The sequence below is a fragment of the Pristis pectinata genome, chromosome 14, assembly GCF_009764475.1.
Source record: "Pristis pectinata isolate sPriPec2 chromosome 14, sPriPec2.1.pri, whole genome shotgun sequence".
Lineage (NCBI taxonomy): Eukaryota > Metazoa > Chordata > Chondrichthyes > Rhinopristiformes > Pristidae > Pristis > Pristis pectinata.
The window spans coordinates 51,061,372-51,081,646 of NC_067418.1; the positions used below are offsets into that span (position 1 = coordinate 51,061,372).

General features: G+C 43.8%; 1 protein-coding gene across 1 annotated transcript in view; it reads right to left on the minus strand.

Annotated features, from left to right (window-relative positions):
* Window positions 1–20,275, minus strand: part of LOC127578015 (mucin-2-like) — a 148,510-nt gene that overhangs the window by 20,035 nt on the left and 108,200 nt on the right. The window contains exons 58-62 of the mRNA XM_052029721.1: window positions 19,603–19,811; window positions 14,505–14,679; window positions 5,644–5,891; window positions 3,396–3,579; window positions 53–137 (exon numbers count right to left, since the gene is read on the minus strand). Of these exons, the coding sequence (XP_051885681.1) occupies window positions 53–137; window positions 3,396–3,579; window positions 5,644–5,891; window positions 14,505–14,679; window positions 19,603–19,811 (901 nt within the window). The remainder of the gene's footprint in view (window positions 1–52; window positions 138–3,395; window positions 3,580–5,643; window positions 5,892–14,504; window positions 14,680–19,602; window positions 19,812–20,275) is intronic.

Here is a 20,275-nt window from a genome sequence, read left to right on the forward strand (position 1 = left end):
CAGTGATGTGGATGGTCCATTACAGCCTGGCTTACTGGGATCTTTGACTTGCCAGTGATCAACCATTTCAGAACAGGAGGACACAATCTTTCCGCTGGGCAGAATACAGTCATCGTTCTGAATATTATTACACGTTCCTAAGAAGCCAGATGATCAGCAAATGTCATTTTACCAATATTATTGCATGCATCGTCTTTAAGGCATCTTTTGTCTCTTTTAATAGATACTGCTCTAGATTGAAACACTTTAGCAAACCTCCTGCTTTAGGAACAGTCTGTTTCATTTTTCTGAAATACAAATTCACAGCATTTCTCGGCCAGAGTTAATTGCTGGCATGAAAATGCAGTCACATTTCTGCAGAGAGCTCTGCTGTGATTCTGTGATTATTTTCTCTGGGAAATGCATTTAGAGTGGGGTCAGAAGGTGCAGCGTTTAATATTACTTCGGGGTTAAAGATAAAGTGGCAAATTGAAATTCAACAGTGCGATATTTCCACTGCATTGGTTAAAATGCTCATGGCAAAGTTCAACATTAGTTTAATGAAAAGACAAAATAAATTTCTCAATATATTGTTTAGATGACTACAAGGAAATTTAAGAAAATCTGTAAGCAATGTTTTACAATTAACACAATCTCCATGGTTTTAAAGACATTTATATATTTTTAGAGATGTAGGAATGTATCCACATACCCAGTCATGTATCACCTTTCAATCTTGTGATCTGTTCGAGACATCTTAATATGGCCTAATGTGTTCACAGCCTAACCTAGTAACTTCCTATGAATATATCAACATTTTAATCTTTTATTTTATCCATTGTACACAGGGCTACTTGAGTTTCTTTTCAGTGAACTTCTGAGCCATACAAGTAAGGGAAGTCTTGTTGGATCTCTGATGTTACAGCAATGGGTGATTACAGCTGGGCACGGTGATCTCGACTTAGAGAGGAATAAAAAGCAGACTGCTGGAGGAACTCAATGCGTCAGGCAGCATCTGTGGAGGGAAATGGACAGTTGACATTTCAAGTCAAGACCCTTCATCTGGATTGAAAGACAGAGGGGAGATATCCAGTATAAAGAGGTGAGGAAGAGGGATAGGGGCAAGAGCTGGCAGGTCTTGCTTCACCCCCTTCCCCTCACCTTGTTACACTGACTATCTCCCCTCCATCTTTCAGTCCAGTTGAAGGGTCTCGACCTGAAATGTCGACTGTCCATTTCCCTCCACAGATGCTGCCTGACCCACTGAGTTCCTCCAGCAGTTTGTTCTTTTTTGCTCCAGATTCCAGCACCTTGTGTCTTCGCAGAGGAATAATTCAGTCTTCCCAGTCTTGATGATTATGAAGCGACACCGCATAAAGGATTCTGGGCAATTTAAAATCAGGTGTGATTATCCCAACCAGACAAACAGCAGAAAGGAATAGGTGCCGGATGGTACACAGACCCTCCGGAACTGTACAGGGAGTCATAGAGAGTAATATATCATGGAAACAGGCCCTTCGGCCCAACTTGTCCATGCTGACCATGGTGACCACCAAGCCAGTCCCATTTGAACATAGAACATAGAACACTACAGCACAGTACAGGCCCTTTGGCCCACCATGTTGTGCTGACATTTTATCCTGCTCTAAGATCTATCTAACCCTTCCCTCCCACATAGCCCTCCATTTGTCTATCATTCATGTGTCTATCTAAGAGTCTCTTAAGTGTCCCCAATATATCTGCCCCCACAACCTCTGCCGGCAGTGCGTTCCACGCACCCACCACTCTCTGTGTAAAAAAACTTACCCCCGACATCTCCCTTATACCTTCCTCCAATCACCTTAAAATTATGTCCCCTCGTGTTAGCCATTGTCGCCCTGGGAAAAAGTCTCCGACTATCCACTCAATCTATGCCTCTTATCATCTTGTACACCTCTATCAAGTCACCTCTCATCCTCCTCCTCTGCAAAGAGAAAAGCTCTACCTTGCACAACCTATCCTCATAAGACATGCTCTCCAATCCAGGCAGCATCCTGGTAAATCTCCTCTGCCCACGTTTGGCCCATATCCCTCTAAACCCCCCCTATGCATGCACTTATCCAAATGTCTTTCAAATGTTATTACTGTACCCGCCTCAACCACTTCCTCCGGCAGCTCATTCCATAAACACACCGCCCTCTGTGTAAAGAAGCCCCCCCCCAGGTCCCTTGTAAATCTTTCACCTCTCATCTTAAACCTATGGCCTCTAGTTTTCAGTTTCCCTTCCCTGGGACAAAGACTGTGTGCGTTCATCCTATCTATACCCCTCATGATTTTATGCACCTCTGTGAGGTCACCCCTCATGTTCCAAGGAATAAAGACCCAGCCTGCGCAACCTCTCCCGATAACTCAGGCCCTCGAGTCCTGGCAACATCCTCGTAAATCTTCTCTGCACTCTTTCCAGTTTAGTGATGCCTTTCCTACAACAGGGTGACCAAAACTGTACACAGTACAACAACCTGTACAACTGCAACATAAGTAATACAGAAACCATGGAATGATATAGCACAGAAACAGGCCCTTCAGCCCACCACATCCCTGCCAACCATCAAGTATCCATCTATAATAATCCCATTTACCAGCACTTAAATCCATAGACTTCATGACTCAGCAATTCAAGTGTTCATCAAGATACTTGTGAGAGTGCCTGCTTCCATTTATAAGGGAGCGTATGTAGCTACTGTTAAGTGTACAGAATCAACACCGCACATTATTCATCAGATTCAAGGGCAGATAATTTACTTATTTGTAAGTCTCTGTCCATATCATTCAGCAGCAATGTGAGAGGTACTTAAAATTAACCAGTTTGGTTTGTCTTTCTTTCTCATGACGGGGAAGATAAACACTTCACCTGGCATGTTAATCTTGCAAGGACATTTCTTTCTAATATAAAAGTGTCTTGTTGAGGCTGCACCTGGAATACTGCAGACAGGACAGGTCTGATTGAGGCAGTCTGCTGAAGGTTCCCTGATTGATTCCCGGGCTGGTGGGTTTGTCATGTGAGCAGACAGCTAGGCAGATTGGACCTGTACTCTTGTTTAGAGAAATAAGCGGCGATCTCACTGAAACATGCAAACATGTTGCTGGGCACACGATAGATAGAGTGAGGATGTTCCCTTGCTGGGCATCCAAAACCAGGGCTCACAGCCTCAAGATAGGAGTTCACCACTTAGGACATAGATGGGAAGGACTTTCTCTGGAATTCTCAGGAGCTGAAACTATTAAAGATACGGCTCAATAGATCTTTGGATATCAATGGAATCAAGGGATACGAGTGTGATTGAGATAAAATATCAACTATAAGCTATTTATATTTCTTATGTTCTTATTCGAAATGCGTTATGTTAAAGAGTCTGCGAAACAATCTTCATCCTTACCACATTGCCCCTGGGTCTTGTTTCCAAACAGTTCACTCGGAAGTTTGATTGCAAAAGCTAAACCACTAGAAGTGATGAGAGCTTTTATTTTGGGAATGTGAATCATTATGTTAATGCCTGACCTGAAGATCCTCACGTCATCTCTGAAATATGGTAGTGACGCAATACTTCCATTAATTGTTACCTGAATAACCAGACAAAGTTTCAGAAATTTTCAAAGAAGCAAAACGATTATCACATAGAATCATACATAGAAAAATAACCATGCATAAGAAGCCCTCTGAACCTCTGCCTGCTCCTCAACTCTTATGTCACTGGGACCAGCTCCTCCTTATCAAGATCTTCTAACAGTCTTAACAAAAGTCTCAACCTTCACAACCATCAGAAGAGAATTCCAGCCTCTCTCGTGTCCATGTTGTTGAAGTGCTTCACTATTGCAATAATTCCTTTCCTGCTCCATCTTTAAGGTGTGGATATCATTATCTGTGCTGCGGTTGTGACACTGTAGTTGCTGATTGAGATGGTGTACTTGTGGATAACGCTGGTGTGTGTGTAACTGTTGTAGACTTGGAGGATGGTGTTGGTGTAGTTTCTGTTAATTCGGTTGTGCAGGTTGTAGTCAATTCAGTTGTGACACCAGGTGGTGTTCCTGAGACTGGAGGTGTTGGGGTTGTGGGTGATGCTGTAAGTGTAAATGCACTGGATGTACTGATTGTGGTGATAGTTGTCTGTTGACGTTGTTTCTGTTTGTGTGACTGTTGGCATTGGGGTGGATGGTACCTGTGTCGGTGTTGTTAGACTGGTTGTTGTAGTTGTGGAGCTGGTGAAATGTGTAGTTGTGGTTTTGCTTGTTGTGCCTGTTGATGAAGGGGGAGTGTGCAGTGTTGTGCTTTCACTTGGTGTTGGTGCTGTGGTTGTGGACACTGTAGTTGCTGATTGAGATGGTGTACTTATGGATACCACTGGCTTCTGTGTAACTGTTGTTGACTTGGTGCTAGTGGGTGTTGGCATAGTTTCTGTTATTTTGGTTGTGCAGGTTGTCGTCTCTTCATGCGTGGTTCCTGGTGGTGTTCCTGTAATGGGAGTTGTTGAGGTTGTGGGTGATGCTGTAGGTGTAGTGGCACCGGTTGTACTGGTTGTGGAAACAATTGTCTTTGGACTTGTTGGTAAGTGCCGTGGCTCAGGGGTGGTGGGGGGGGGGGGAGGTTTAGCTTCGCTTAAACTTTCTTCAGATGGATGTGACTTATTCTGCCCCAACTTCATTCCACCTTGTGATGACATTATATCTCATCATGCACAAGGCATTGCATCCAGTCACTATTTGGGATTGGGATACCACTCTTTCGCACTTTGATAGATGTGGTAAGGCTGAAATGGCATGTATATCAGGGTGCCAGTGGCTTTCCAAGTTCTGGCCCTCGGAGATGATCCTGTGGTTCTGGTATTGACCCCAGGAAAGCACTCTGCTTTCTCCCTTCAAGAACATCCCTTCACAACTCCTTTCTGTCCTTTTCCTATCACTGTATCCATATGGCCTTTAATCCCATGGGCCTTAGTTTTGCCTGTAGGTTTATTGTATGATACTTATCAAAAGCTTGTTGAATGTCCATATTCACAGCAACAGCACTATTCTCCATCACGTTAACTAAATTAAGAACGATTTGCCTTTAACAATAGCACGTAACTTTTATGCAGTAGTACATTTTTTTTTCAAATGCCATTTTATTTTGTGCAGCTTAAGTGCAGAATAAGTTAATATCGTTGAGATTATTCTACAGGCTGTTCCTCTTTATTCCTCTTTGCTTTTTTAAATACTGTTTCACATTTCCACCTTTTCGAGGAAGATCAGAGGTTTCCATGGTTTCCACCCTTCGCACCCTCAGCAGCCAAGAATGAATCTTGTCCACTTAACTTTTCAACATCAATGCTGTTAGTCTTTTTAAGTATCTTCTCTCTATCTATTATTCAATTTTGCTACTTCTTGCTTTTTTTAGTGTGTGGCTGTTTCTTCTTTGCAAGTGAAAACGTTACTCATTCAGTGTTGCAACCTTCCTCTTGGCACCTAGACCCTGATTGGCCCTTTCTTCCATCAACCTTTTTAAATTTATGTGTCTATGGAAGATTTTCTCATGCTCCCATTTATATTGCCATTAGTAATGAGATACTCATCTCCATCTCTGCATTATCTTGGCCACCCTCGTTCAACACATGGCAAAGCACTCAGAAGAAAAATCAAGGTGATAGTTACCAGACTTTGAATTTCATTTGCATTGATAGTTGTGACTTGTATTTCAAGATTTTCAAACTTCACAGTAATACCACGCTGGCAGGTGAGACTGTTTTGTGTATCACAGTAGTAATTGTCAATGTAAACACCAAAATTGTGAAGGGATGGACTTGTTTCTTCCACAAGAATGTAGCTGCAGCTTCCATCGTAACTGTAGTACTGACCATCGAATGTAACGATATGTGAACCTCCCCATCCATTGCAATGACCTGTGTGGGGAGCAAATTAATGTGAATCAAATCTCAGTAATAATACATCAATAACTTTCTCCAAGAAAATAAATGTCAGTTTCCCTTTTGATATATTTCATTGATATGTGAATGTGTATTACATATTAAAGATCCTTTATTCTTAAGTGACTAAAGCAGGTGCAATTGGTGACTTGAATCACAGGAGCCCCAGCAGTTGATCTCACTTTGCTCATTACTCCCTTGATTGCCAGGCAACTTTCTAACTGAAATGAAGAGAGGGCAACAACTCTAGCAGTCCTGAACTCTGCTCAGTAATGAATTAAGAGGTCAACTAAAGTCAGAATTTGGGTGGAAACCCTGCTGCCATATGTGCTTATTGCTTGTAAGGGAATTACCGGGTGATCTATGAAAATCCTCACAAAGGGAGTAATCTCAAATGGTGAAGATTTATCCACCACATAGGCAGGGAGGCAGCATAAAGGAAATTACAGACCTATTAGTCTGACGTCAGTGGTGGGAAAGTTATTGGAATCGATCCTCAAGGATGAGGTTATGGAATACCTAGAGGTGCAAGGCAAGATAGGTCCTAGCCAACATGGTTTCATGAAGGGAAGATCCTGCCTGACCAACCTATTGGAGATTTTTGAGGAAATCTCAGGTAGGGTGGATAAGTGAGAAGCTGTAGATGTTGTGTATTTAGACTTTCAAAAGGCCTTTGACAAGGTGCCGCATAAGATGAGAGGTCATGGAATTACAGGTAGGATAACAGAATGGGTGGAGCATTGGCTGGTTGGCAGGAAGCAAAGGGTGGGAATAAAAGGATCCTGTTCTAGTTGGCTACCGGTTACTGGTGGTGTTCCGCAGGGGTCGGTCTTGGGGCCACTTCTTTTTACTTTGTACATTAACGATTTAGATGATGGAGTAAATGGTTTTGTGGCTAAGTTTGCAGATGACACCAAGATAGGTGGAGGAGTAGGGAGTATTAGGGAGACAGGAAGGTTGCAGAGAGACCTAGATAGTTTAGGAGAATGGGCAAGGAAATGGCAGATGAGATTCAATGTTGAGAAATGTGCAGTTTTACACTTGGAAACAGAAATAACGGGCAGATTATTATCTAGAAGGGGGAGAAAATTCAAAGCACAGAAGTACAAAGGGACTTAGGGGTACTCGTGCAGGATACCCTAAAGGTTAACCACCAGGTCAGATCGGTGGTAAAGAAATCGAATGCTATGTTGGCATTCATTTCGTGAGGTATAGTGTATAAAAGTAGGGAGGTGTTGATGAGGCTGTACGGCTCTAGTGAGGCCTCATTTGGAATACTGTGCACAGTTTTGGGCCCCATATTTTAGGAAGGATGTACTGATGTTGGAGAGGGTTCAGAGGAGATTTACGAGGATGATTCCCGGGATGAAAGGGCTTATGTATGATGAGCGTTTGTTGGCTTTTGGACTGTACTCACTGGAGTACAGAAGAATGAGAGGGGACCTCATAGAAACATTTCGAATGTTGAAAGGACTGGACAGAGTAGATGTGGCTAAGCTGTTTCCCTTGGTGGGTGAGTCCAGGACCAGAGGGCACAATCTTAGAATTAGAGCGTACAGGTTTAAAACAGAGTTGAGGAGAAATTTCTTTAGCCAGAGGGTAGTGAATTTATGGAATCCTTTGCCACATACAGCAGTGGAGGCCCGACCATTGGGGGAGATAGGGGGAGATAGATAGTTATCTAATTAGTCAAGGTATCAAGGGATATGGGGATAAGGCCAGAAATTGGGGCTAGAAAGCAACAGGTTTTTTTTTCTCATGGACATTCCCCCATTTCTCATTTCTTTTTTCTTTTTCTTTTTCCCTTTCTTTTCTTTGGAGCAGACTCGATGGGCTGAATGGCCTACTTCTGCTCCCTTGTCTTGTGACCTTGTGATCCACAGTTCTCTCTTCTTCCTTGCATGCCATTACAGAATGGAAAAGTGGAATTAGTCGTGGATTCATACAGCATGGAACCAGGCCCGTTGACTTTTGAAGTAATGTGTTCAGTTCTGGTCGCCTCATTATAGGAAGGATGTGGAAGCTTTAGAGGGGGTGCAGAGCAGATTTACCAGGATGCTGCCTGGATTGGAGAGCATGTCTTATGAGGATAGGTTGAGTGAGTGAGGGCTTTTCTCTTTGGAGAGAAGGAGGATGAGGGTGACTTGATAGAGGTGATAAGAGGTATAGATCGAATGGACAGTCAGAGACTTTTTCCCAGGGCGACAATGGCTAATACAAAGGGGCATAATTTTAAGGTGATTGGAGGAAGCATGTCAGCGGTAAGTTTTTTACACAGAGAGTGGCAGATGCGTAGAACACACTGCCGGCAGAGGTGGTGGTGGCAGATACATTAAGGACTTTGAAAAGACTCTTAGATAGGCACATGAATGATAGAAAAATGGAGGGCTATGTGGGAGGGAGGGGTTAGATAGATCTTAGAGCAGAATAAAATATTGGCACGACATCGTGGGCTGAAGGGCCTGTACTGTGCTGTAATGTTCTATGTTCTAACTCCTGTACTCGGTGCCCTGACTGATGAAGGCCAGCGTTCCAAATGCCTTCTTCACCACCCTGTCTACCTGTGATGCTGCTTTCAGTTCCACAACAGAGGGACCTAGTTTTCCTCCAGTAATTTTTTTTTCCCCACTTTAATAATCTGTCCTCCAGCTAATTATCCAAATTGCTAAAATGATGCTCCAGGGAAGTGGTGATGGGTCAAAAAAGCAATAAATAAATTTGCTGCCCCATCGTAGAATGCGAGTTCAGTCCTATCTGACTGCCAGTCTAGACCGCTGCCACTGTTGGCGACTAGCACAATTCACAGCCAGGCCACCCAGACCTGAACAACTTGTAGCCATTCTGTAGGGCAATCTGCTGCTTCCTTCAGTGGAAGGAAGGAGAGACAAAGGCAGATGTGCACCAGAAACAGGTTCTAAAGCCCTTCACATCCATGCCGACCTTTTTGCCCATCTACACTGATCTCACACTATTTCTGCATCCATCCATACCTTGCCTATTTAAGTGAATGTCTCTTGAACGTGATAATTGTATCTGGCTGCACCACGCACCACCTTCTCCCACAGTGAGTTCCTGATATCAGCCACTCTCTGTGTAAAAGACTTTACCCTCAATTCCCCCTCAAAACTTCTTCCTCTCACTTTAACCCTCTGGACCTCTTGGTTTTGATACCCCTACCTGTCGATCTACCCTATCTTTGCCTCTTGTATGCTCCTATTAGGTCGCCTCTCAGCCTCCTATGATCCAGGGAAAACAAGCCTGTTATCCAATCTCTCCCCATAACTAAAGTCATCCAATCCTGGCAAGCATCCTGGTGAATGCACTCTCTCCAGCGCAATCACACTGTTCCTATGGTGTGGTGACGAGAATTGGACACAATGCGCTGAATGCTGTCTAACCAGCACTTTGTAACATAACGTCCCAACTTTAATGTTCTGTGCCCCGACCTATGAAGGCAAGCATGTCATATGCCTTCTTCGTCACCCTATCGACCAGTGTTAGCGTTTCCTACAATTTTTATCTTGATTACCATGTACAGATATGGAGGAAACATAAGAAATAGAGGCAGGATTAGACTGATCAACTCCTCATGCTTGGTCCTCTATTCAATAAGGACATGGCTGATATACCTCAGCAACACTTTCCTCCACAACCTCCATATTCCCTGATTACCGCAACATCTAAGATTATCTTGGCATTGAAAAATCCTATTTGAATACACACAACAACCTCCACAACTCTCCAGTAGAGAATTCCCTTCAGTTGAAACTGTGATCTCTCTTCGAGACACCTCTGCCAGATGAATCAGTATTCCTTCATCTACCCTGTCTAGTTTCTGTCTGTCATCCTTCAGCCCTCCTCTGTCCACCAATCACCAACCAGATAATCCCTGTGTGGAGCGGGGAGATATGAGTGAGGTTCCAAATGAATACTTCTTATCAGTATTCACCAGGGCCTGGAGAGTTAAAGGAGAGGGACTCTGATATTTCTGGAGCACTTCTGTATCAGGACAGAGGATATGTTGGAAATATTGAGAATATTGCGTGTTGAAGAATCCTGAGAGATTTTTAAAGTATATTGAGGGGAAAAGGGGCCCTCAAAGACCAAGGCAGAAATCTATGTCCGGAGCCACGGGAGATGGCCAGGCTTCTCAGTGATTATTTCTCCTCTGTTTTTACCATGGAGAAAGATGGGAAGACTTGGGAACCTGGCAAAGGTAATGGAGATGTTTTGGGAGCAGTCCGTATTACAGTAGAAGAGGTGTTGCATGTGTTAAGATGTATGAAGGTAGGCAAATATCCAGGTCCTGATGAGGTATATCCAAGAACACTACGGGAAGCTGGAGAAGAAACTGTGGGAGCGCTGGCTGAGATATATGCAACATCGTCATCCTCTGATGAGGTGCTGGAAGACTGGTGGATAGCAAATGTTGGGATGTAAGCATAGACCCATTATAGACCTGTTAGCCTAGCATCCCTGGTAGGTAAGGTACTGGAAAGCAATCTGAGGGATAAGATATACCTATATTTGGAAAGGCAGGGTTTGATTAGGGGCAGCCAGCATGGCTTTCTGCATGGGAATCTTACCTTACGAGTTTGATTGAGTGTTTTGATGAAGTGACGAGGAAGGTTGATGAGGGGAGGGCGGTAGACGTAGTATATGTGGCTTTCAGTAAGGCTTTTGATAAGGTTCAGCATGGTAGGCTGCTCTGGAAGGTTATATCGCATGGCATCCAAGGAGAGCTAGCAAATTGTATATAAAATTGGTTGGATGGTAGGAAACAGAGGGTGTTTCCCAGACTGGGTGTCTGTGACTAGTGGTGTGCCCCAAGGGTCGGTGCTGGGCCCATTGTTATTTGACATCTATTTGGATGGGAATATACAAGGAAGAGTTAGTAAGTTTATAGATGACACTAGAACAGGTGGTGTTGTAGACAGGGAAAAATAGAATCAAGAACTGCAGCACAGTCTTAATCAGCTGGGAAGCTGGATTGAGGAACGACAAATGGAATTTAGTTCAGATGGTGTGAAGTGTTACATTTTGGAAGGACAAATCAAGGTAGGACATTTACATTGAACGGAAGGGCCCTGCATACTTTTGTAGAACAGAAGGAGTACAGGTGCATAGTTCCCTTAAAATGGAGTCACAGGTAGAGAGTGCAGTGATGAAGGCTTTTGACATGTCGGCTTTCATCAGTCAGGGCACTGAATATAGAAGTTGGGCGGTTATGTTGCGATTGTACAAGACGTTGGTGAGGCCACGCTTGGGGTATTGTGTTCAGTTTTGGTCACTCTGTTATAGGAAGGATGTGAGTAAACTGGAAAAAGGATGTTGCCAGTACTTGAGGGACTGAGTTATTGGGAGAGGTTAGACAGGGTGGGCCTTTACTCCTTGGAATGCAGAAAACTGAGGGATGATTTCGTAGACATATATAAAATCATGCGCGGCATAGATAGGGTGAGCGGTCTTTTTTCCAGGGTTGGGGAATCGAAAACTAGAGGACATGGTTTTAAGGTTGGAGGTGACAGGTTTAATAAGAACCTGAGGGGCAACTTTTTTTACCCAGTGGGTGGTAGGTATATTAAGGGGGAAAGGGTGCCAGAGGAAGTGGGTGAGGCAGGCACAGGAGATACATTGAAGAAGTATGTGGATGGGTATGTGGATGACAAGAGTTCAGAGGGATACCGGCCAAGTGCTGGGAAATGGGATTAGCCTGATTATGCATCTTGGTCATCATGGATACTGATGGGCCGAAGGGCCTTTTCCCACACTGTACAACTCTATGACTCTGTTGGAGCACAGGAGAATTTATAATAAGGAAATGGCACAGGAGTCAAACAAATTCTAGTAAAACAAAACTAGTCAATGAGCCTGAAAATGAAAAAATCTCAAGGATCTAATCCTCTACGTCCTTGAAAGCAGTGGCTTTAGAGTCAGTGGACACTTTGGTTATTGTCATCCAAATTGGTGGCGAAAACAGTACAGAAAAATGGAGCTGAGGTAGGAGATCAGACGTGATCCTAAACTGGAGGGGAACCAATGTCCTGGCCGGGAGATTTCCTTGTGCTACCCAGGAGGGTTTAAGCTAGAGTGGCAGAGCGATAGGAACCAGAGCAGTTGGTCAGCGTGTGGAGGGATTGAGGAGAAGGGGGAGGTTAGGTCAAGCAAGAGACATAGATGGAGTAGACAGCCAGTGTCTTTATCCCAGGGTTGAAATGTCTCGTTCCAGAGGCCGTGCATTTAAGGTGAGAGGGGGTAAGTTCAAGGGAGATGTGCAGGGCACATATTTTACACCTGGTGCCTGGAATGTGTTGCCAGGGGTGGTGGTGGAGGCAGATACGACAGAGGCATTTAAGAGGCTCTGAGATAGGCACATGGATATGCAGAGAATGGAGGAAGATGGATCATATGCAGGCAGAAGGGATTAGTTTAATTAGGTGTCAGTAGCTTAATTAGTTGGGCACAACATGGTTGGCTGAAGTGCCTGTTCCTGTGCTATACTGTTCTAAGTCAGTCTGAAAGGAAGGATAGGCAGGGCCAGGTTACTGAACACAGTGGGGCTGATGGGCTGAAGTGAGTTTATTTCAACGCACGGATGATTACGGTAAGGCAGATAAACTTAGAGCCTGGATCAATACCATGGTACTGGTATTGGTTTATTATTGTCACCTGTACCAAGGTGCAGTGAAAAACCTGTCTTGCATACTGTTCGCACAGATTAATTCAATACCCAGTGCATTGAGGTAGTACAAGGTAAAAACAGTACAGAGTAAAGTGTCACAGCTACAAGGAAGTGCAGTGCAGATAGACAATAAAGTGCAAGGTCACAACAAGGTAGATTGTGAGGTCAAAAGTCCATCTCATCGTAGTGCAGCTCTCTTGGTGGTGCAGCCATTGCAGGGACTTGGCTGAGGGGAGGGCAGGGCTGGCAGCTCAGCGTCCCAGGAATCAGATGGTTTGAGACATGAGAGAGAGGGATGGAAAAGAGGTGACCTTCTATTGGGAAATGAGCCTGGCCAGGTGAGGGGATTTCAGTGGGAGAGAATTTTGGGAAAAGTGACCGTAATTTCGAGAGTTTTCAGATAGCAGGGGATAAGGATAAGCCTGGGCCTCAGGGTAAAGTGCAAAGAGGAAAGGCTAACTACAATAGTATTAGACAGGAGCTGGGAGAGTAGATTGGGAGCGGCTGTTACTGGGTAAATCCACATCTGACATCTGGGAGTCACTTAAAGACCAGCTGGTCAGAATTCAGGACCAACGTGTTCCTGTGAGGAAGAAAGTCAAGGCTTGGAGGATGAGAGATGTTGTAAATTTACTCAAAGTGAAAGAGGAAGCATATGTAAGGTTTATAAGTCAGACAAGTCCCTTGAGGAATGTCAAAGAAGCAGGAAAGAACTTAAACAGGGAATCTGGAGGGCTAAAAGGGGCGATGATATGTTCTTGGCAAGTTGGATTAAAGGGAATCCCAAGTCATTTTGAATATACATGAAAAACAAAAGGGTAGCTAGGGAGAGGGTAGGATCATTCAAGGACAAAGGAGGGAATTTATGCCTGGAGCTGGAGGAATTGGGTGAGGTACTTCGGTATTCACCAAGGACATGGAGGATGGTGAGATCAGGGAGGGGTATGCTGATATTCTAGGGCGTGTTGATATCAAAAAGCAGGGGATGTTGGGTCTCTTGAAGAATATTAAGGTGGATAAGCCCCCAGGGCCTGATGGGATCTATCCCAGGTTATTGAGACAGGCAAGGGAGGAGACTGCTGGCACCTTGACAGACATCTTTGTATCCTCATTAGCTGCAGGCAAGGTCCCAGAGGACTGGAGAACAACCAGTGTTGTTCCTCTGTTTAGGAAGGGCAACAGGGACAAGCCAGGAAATTATAAGCCTTTGATCAGTGGTAGGGAAATTATTGGAGAAGATTCTTGGGGATAAGATCTATTCACATTTGAAAAAAACATAGGCGTATTAGGGATAATCAGCCTGGCTTCATGCGGGGAGGTTCACTATAAGGAGACGTTGTACAAACTTGAACTATTTTCCTTAGAGTGTTGGAAGGTGAGGGGGGACCGTATGCAAGTATATAAAATGAGAGGCATAGATATATTTTCTCAGAATGGAGATATCAGATTAGAGGGCATAGGTTTAACGTAAGAGGGGAAAGTTTAAAGGAGAGTTCCAAGGTGAGTTGTTTCACACGGGGAGACCGGTGGGTGCCTGGAACACACTGTCAGGCAAAGTGGTGGAGACAGATGGGAAAGTGATGTTTAAGTTAGACAGGTACAAGAACAGGCAGAGAATGGAGGGATATGGACCGCGGGCAGGCAGATGGGCAGGTTAAATTGGCATCAGGGTCAGCACAGGAGGACCTGTTTCTGTGCTGCACTGTTCTGAGTTCGATGATCTATAAATGTTCTCAAGGGGCCAGTCAGCCCACTCCTGCTCTTTTTAATAATTAACATCAGTATATAAAACATACTCAGTGTTGTTGCAACAGAATCTCACCAACAGAGAAAAGTGAAATTTTACAATTTGGGAAAACAGTAACTATACTGATAAAAACAATCGGTTCTGGTCCGAAGATACTCACAGTCACATTCGTAATGGTAGCAACAATGATGCTCATCATAAACTTTGACAGGTAGACGGCCATTGGCACATTTAATAGGTTCAACGGTGGGACACACCACAGGTTTTAAGGAAATTACATCTTTATCTATACATCTTGCTGTCATACAATCACAGCTCAGCCAGGTCTCGTTATGCTGGAAAGAACAGAAAGCATTTTAGAGATTTCTAAAAACAGAAATGACAATAATACATATTACTGGTTAACTTCTCGTTATTGTTGACTTTCCACTCCATATTATGCTGTTTCTTTATTACTGCTAATTAGAAGGTGGTGTTAGATGTCCTGGAAAGCAGAAGAGTGAATAAATCACCAGGGCCAGATGGGATCTGTTCCAGGATGCTGTGGGAAATTGCTTGGCGACTTTTGTATCTGGCGAGGTGCCAGAAAACTGGAGGATAGCTAACGTTGTTCTTTATTTAAGACAGGTAACCGCAGGACATTGGAAATCTGTGAATAGTCGTTTATCACAGGGATCAGTGCTGGGGCCCTTGTTGTTTGTGCTGTACATCAATGACTTGGATGCGAATGTAGGAGGGTATGATCAGCAAGTTTGTAGATGACGCAAAAATTACTGATGTTGTGGATAGTGAGGAAGGTTGTCTAAGGCTACAGCAGGATAGAGCTCAGTTGGAAAATTGGGTGGAGCGCCGGCAGATGGAACTCAATCCCCACAAGTGCAAGATGATATATAGAGCCAGGACATATACAATAAGTGGTAGGATGCTAAGGAATGTTGCTGAACAGAGAGACCTAGAGGTCCAAGTCCATAGCTCCCTGAAAGTGGCAACACAGCTGGTTAGGGAGGTGAAGAAGGCATATTGTATGTTTGACTTCAAAGGTTGGAGCATAGAATATTAAAGTTAGGATGTTAGGTTGCAACTTTACAAGGTTAGGTCTACACTGATTAGGCCAAATTTGAAGTATTGTTTGCAGTTCTGGGCGCCTCGCTATAGGAAGGATGTGATTGAGCTGGAGAGAGTGCAGAGGAGATCCACCAGGACAGAGATGAGTTCTACGGCATGTAAACACACCCCTTGGCCCAACTCATGTGCCAACCAAGTTGCCTAAGTTAGTTCCATTTTCCTGGTTTTGACCCATATAGCTCCAAACCTTTCCTATCAATGTACCCGTCCAAATATCTTTTAAATGTCATAATTGTACCCACCTCTAACACTTCCTCTGGCAGCTCGTTCCATACACCCACCGCCCTCTGTGTGAAAAATCTTTCCCCTCTCACCTTGAACCTATGGCCTCTGGTTTTGGACTCCCCTACCCTGGGGAAATGACTGTGGCTATTCACTTCATCTTTGCCTCTCAGAGTTTATAAACCTCTATATGCTCCAGGGTAAAAAGTCCCAGCCCATCCAGTCTCCCCTTATAACTCAAGCCCTCCAGTTCTGGCTGAGGGGGTCACCTGATAACAGTCACCTGATAAAGTCAGATTATGAGAAGCGTACATAGGGTAGATGGACAAAATCTTTTTCCCATGATAGGCGTATCAAAAGCAAGAGGATAGAGGTTAAAGGTGAGAGGAACAAATTTTAAAGGGAACCTGAGGGAAGTATTTTACACAGAAAGTGGTTGATATCTGGATCATTCTGCCAGAAGTGGTGGTGGAATCAGGTACGGTCACTGTGTTTAAGAAGTATTTATAAAGATATTTACATAGAACATTACAGCGCAGTACAGGCCCTTCAGCCCACGATGTCGTGCCAATATTTTATTCTGCAAGATCTATCTAACCTTTCCCTTCCACATAGCCCTCCATTTCTCTATCATTCATGTGTCTTTTCAATGTCCTTAATGTATCTGCCCCCACAACCTCTGCCAGCAGTGCGTTCCACGCACCCACCACTCTCTGTGTAAGAAAAACTTACCCCTGACATCCCCCTCATACCTTCCTCCAATCACCTTAAAATTATGCCCCCTTGTGTTTGCCATTGTTGCCCTGGGGAAAAGGTCTCTGACTGTCCACTCGATCTATTGCCTCTTATCATCTTGTACACCTCTATCAAGTCACCTCTCATCCTCCTTCTCTCCAAAGAGAAAAACCCTAGTTCGCTCAACCTATCCTCATAAGACATGCTCTCCAATTCAGACAGCATCCTGGTAAATCTCCTCTGCACCCTCTTTAAAGCTTCCACATCCTTCCTATAATGCGGTGACCAGAACTGAACACAATACTCCAAGTGTAGCCTAACCAGAGTTCTATAGAGCTGCAACATCACCTCACGGCTCTTGAACTCAATCCCCTGACTCATGAAGGCCAACACTCCACACGCCTTCTTAACAACCCTATCGACCTGCGCAGCAACCTTGAGGGATCTATGGATGTGGACCCCAAGATCCCTCTGTTCCTCCACAATTAGGCAAGGCATGGAAGGATATGGTCTGAATGTGATTATATAATGAAAGAGTCAGGCAGGAGCTCAGGAGAGTTACTTGGGAACAGCTGTTTTTGGGCAAGTCCACATCTGACACATGGAGGGTGTTTAAAGACCAACTGCACAGAGCACAGGACAGGGATGTTCCAGTAAGAAAGAAGGGCAAGGATGGTAAGGTCAGGGAACCTTGGTTGATGAGAGAGGTGGTGAATTTAGTCAAGAAGGAAAATAAAGCATACATGAGGTTAAGGAAGCTACAATCAAACAACCCTTAAGGATTATAAAGAAGCCAGAAAAGAACTTAAGAAGGGAAATGAGAGAGCCAGGAGGGGCCATGAAAAGGCTTCTTTATAATCCCTAAGGGTTGTTTGATTGTAGTTTCTTTAACCTTACATACGCTTTCTTTTTCTTCTTGACTAAATTCACCACTTCTCTTGTAATCCAAGTCGGATTGAGGAGAATCCTAAGGCTTTCTCCACATGTATCAAGAGCAAGAAAATAATGAGTGAGAAGTCAGACCATTCAAGAATAAAGGAGGGAACATGTGCTTGGAGGCAGAGGATGTGGGCGAGGTACTTTGTACTTTGCGTCAGTATTCACCAAGAAGGAAGGCATGGAGGATAGAGAGATCAGTGTGGAGTATGCTAATGTGCTGGGGCATTTTGAGATAAAGAAGGAGGTGGTTTTGGGTCTCTTGAAGAGCGTTAAAGTGGATAACTCCCTGTGACCTGATGGGATATACCCCAGGTTATTGAGAGAGGCAAGAGATGAGATTCATGGGGCCTTGACCAAGATCTTAGACCACCTCTCTAGCCACCAGCGAGGTCCCAGAGGACTGGCGAGCAGTTAATGTTGTTCGTTTTTATATGAAGGCAGATAGGGATAATCCTGGAAACTAGACTGGTGAGTCTCATGTCAGTGGTAGGCAAGCTATTGGACAGGATTCTTAGTGATAAGATTTATAAGCAATTGGAAAAAAAACATGGCCTAATTAGGGACAGTCAGTATGGCTTTGTGTGGGGCAGGTCATGTCTTACTAACTGGATTGAGTTTTTCAAGGAGGTGTCGAAGTTGATTGAGGAAGGTAGAGACATGGATTTTAGCAAGGCATTTAACAAGCTCCCTCATGGTAGGCTCATCCAGAAGATTAATATGCATGGGATCTGCTGTGAATTGGCCATTTGGATTCAGAATGAGTTTGCCCATAGAAAACAAGAAGGTAGTGGTCAATGGGAGTTTTCAAGCTGAAGGTCCATGACTAGTGGTGTTCCACAGGGATCCGTACTGGGACCTCTGCTGTTTGTGATATGTATAAATGACTTTGATGAAAATGTGATGGGTGGGTTTTCAGATGACACAAAAAATTGGTGGCATTGTAAATAGTGTACAAGATTGCCAAAGGATACAGTGGGATATAGATCAGTTGCAGATTTTGGCAGAGGAAGTTTAATCCAGAAAAGTGTGAAGTGCTGAACTTTGGGAGAGCAAATATAGAGGGACAGTACACAGTTAATGGCAGGACCCTAAATGGTGTTGATGCACAGAAGGATTTTGGGGTTCAAGTCCACAGCTCCCTGGAAGTGGCTGCACAGGTAGATAGGGTGGTAAAGAAGGCGTACGGCAAGCTTGTCTTTATTAGTTGAGGACTTGAGTTCAAGAGTTAGGAAGTTATGTTGCAGCTTTATAAAACTCTGGTTAGGTCACATCTGGAGTATTGCATTCAATTCTGGTCGCCCCAGTACGTGAAGGCTTTGGAGAGGGTGCAGAAGAGGTTCACCAGGATGCTGCCTGGATTAGAGGGCATGTGCTGTAAGGAGAGGTTGGACAAACTTGGGTTGTTTTCTCTGAAGTGGCCGAGGCTGAGGGGAGACCTGATAAAGTTATGAGAGGCATAGACAGAGTAGACAGCTGGCATTGTTTTCTCAGGGTCGAAATGTCTAATACTAGAAGGCATGCATTGAAAGTGAGAGGGGGAATGTTCAAAGAAATCTGGGGGGGGGGGGGGGGTGGGGAGGGCGCAAGCTTTTTACACAGAGTGTGGTGGGTGCCTGGAATGTGTTGCCAGGGGTGGTGGTGGTTGGCCTGTTCCGGTGCTGCACTGTTCAATATTCCATGTTCCAGTGTAGTTGGGCAAAAAGGTTGGCATCAACACAGCAGGTGAAAGGGCTCATGTCTGTGCCGTACGGCTATGACTCTAAACTATAACAGGTAAGCCAAGTGTATTCTGCACAGCAAATGACCTCTCATCATCAATGCCACTTCATCAAGGATGTTCTTTAAGGCAGTGAGAGGAAATGGGCCATGCCTGCCTTGACAGTTTTTTGAAATTATGTCTCAATACTCCAGTAATACTCCAACATGCAGCTCATTCACAAGTGTCAATAACTTCACCTTAAATGTAGCACATCCAGAGATTAAACTTCCAATTTATTGTTTTGGATGTATCTTATCCAACATTTGTGACAGATCAGGTAGGTTAAATTCTATGTGGAGTAACTGGTTTGATTTCACAGAGTGTAAATGTTTATAGAATTAACATCATGTTATTTTAGTTGGAAAACCTGCCAAGTGTGAAGAAGTTCAATTGCATTCAGCTGTGGCACCAAAGTTTTTATACAGCTGAAATTGACTTTTCTCCAAAGATGTGAATCCTTGATGTAATGCATACTTACTTGTCTTGGTGGATTTAAGTCTGGGCATCCTGGAGGTGGGGTAGATTCAGTTGGCTTTGTTGGATGGCTGCTACTGCTTGGAGGTACACTTGTGGAAGGTGGCTTTGTGGTTCCACAAGGCCAGATATGTTTTTCAATGTTACAGGTGTCATTACAGATTGCATAAATGCAAATTCCAGCATTATCAGTGTAGTTATATATCACAGCACCTAAAAATGCAAACAAAGGGTAATTGTCTTCAAAATTAGAAGGATTGATATTGAAGAACTTTTAGAACAAACAAGAAAATAAAATGTTCTGATTTTAGTTCATCCCCTGAGTATTTTATTATAATGATTTAAGTGTTGGGATATAATAGAAAATTGGAGTAGAAATTGACAAGATCATAAATTGAGAAAAGGAACAAAGCAGTTTATCTGAAACAGGTATGGATTTTTTTTTACTTTTCTGACAGGGCACCAAATGACAAGTGTAAAATCATTAAAATCCTGCTTGCGCCTTGTACGACAGTCTGCTGTTTTACACAGAGAATAGTTTGGAACTATTTAAGGATTGACGTTTGCAGGTTACACGGGAGAAGAGTAACTGAACTTGCAATATACTGTGGTTACAAGAGCAGGCGACTGACACCCTGGTAAGCGATTCACCTCCAGACAATTAATTGGCAAATCTG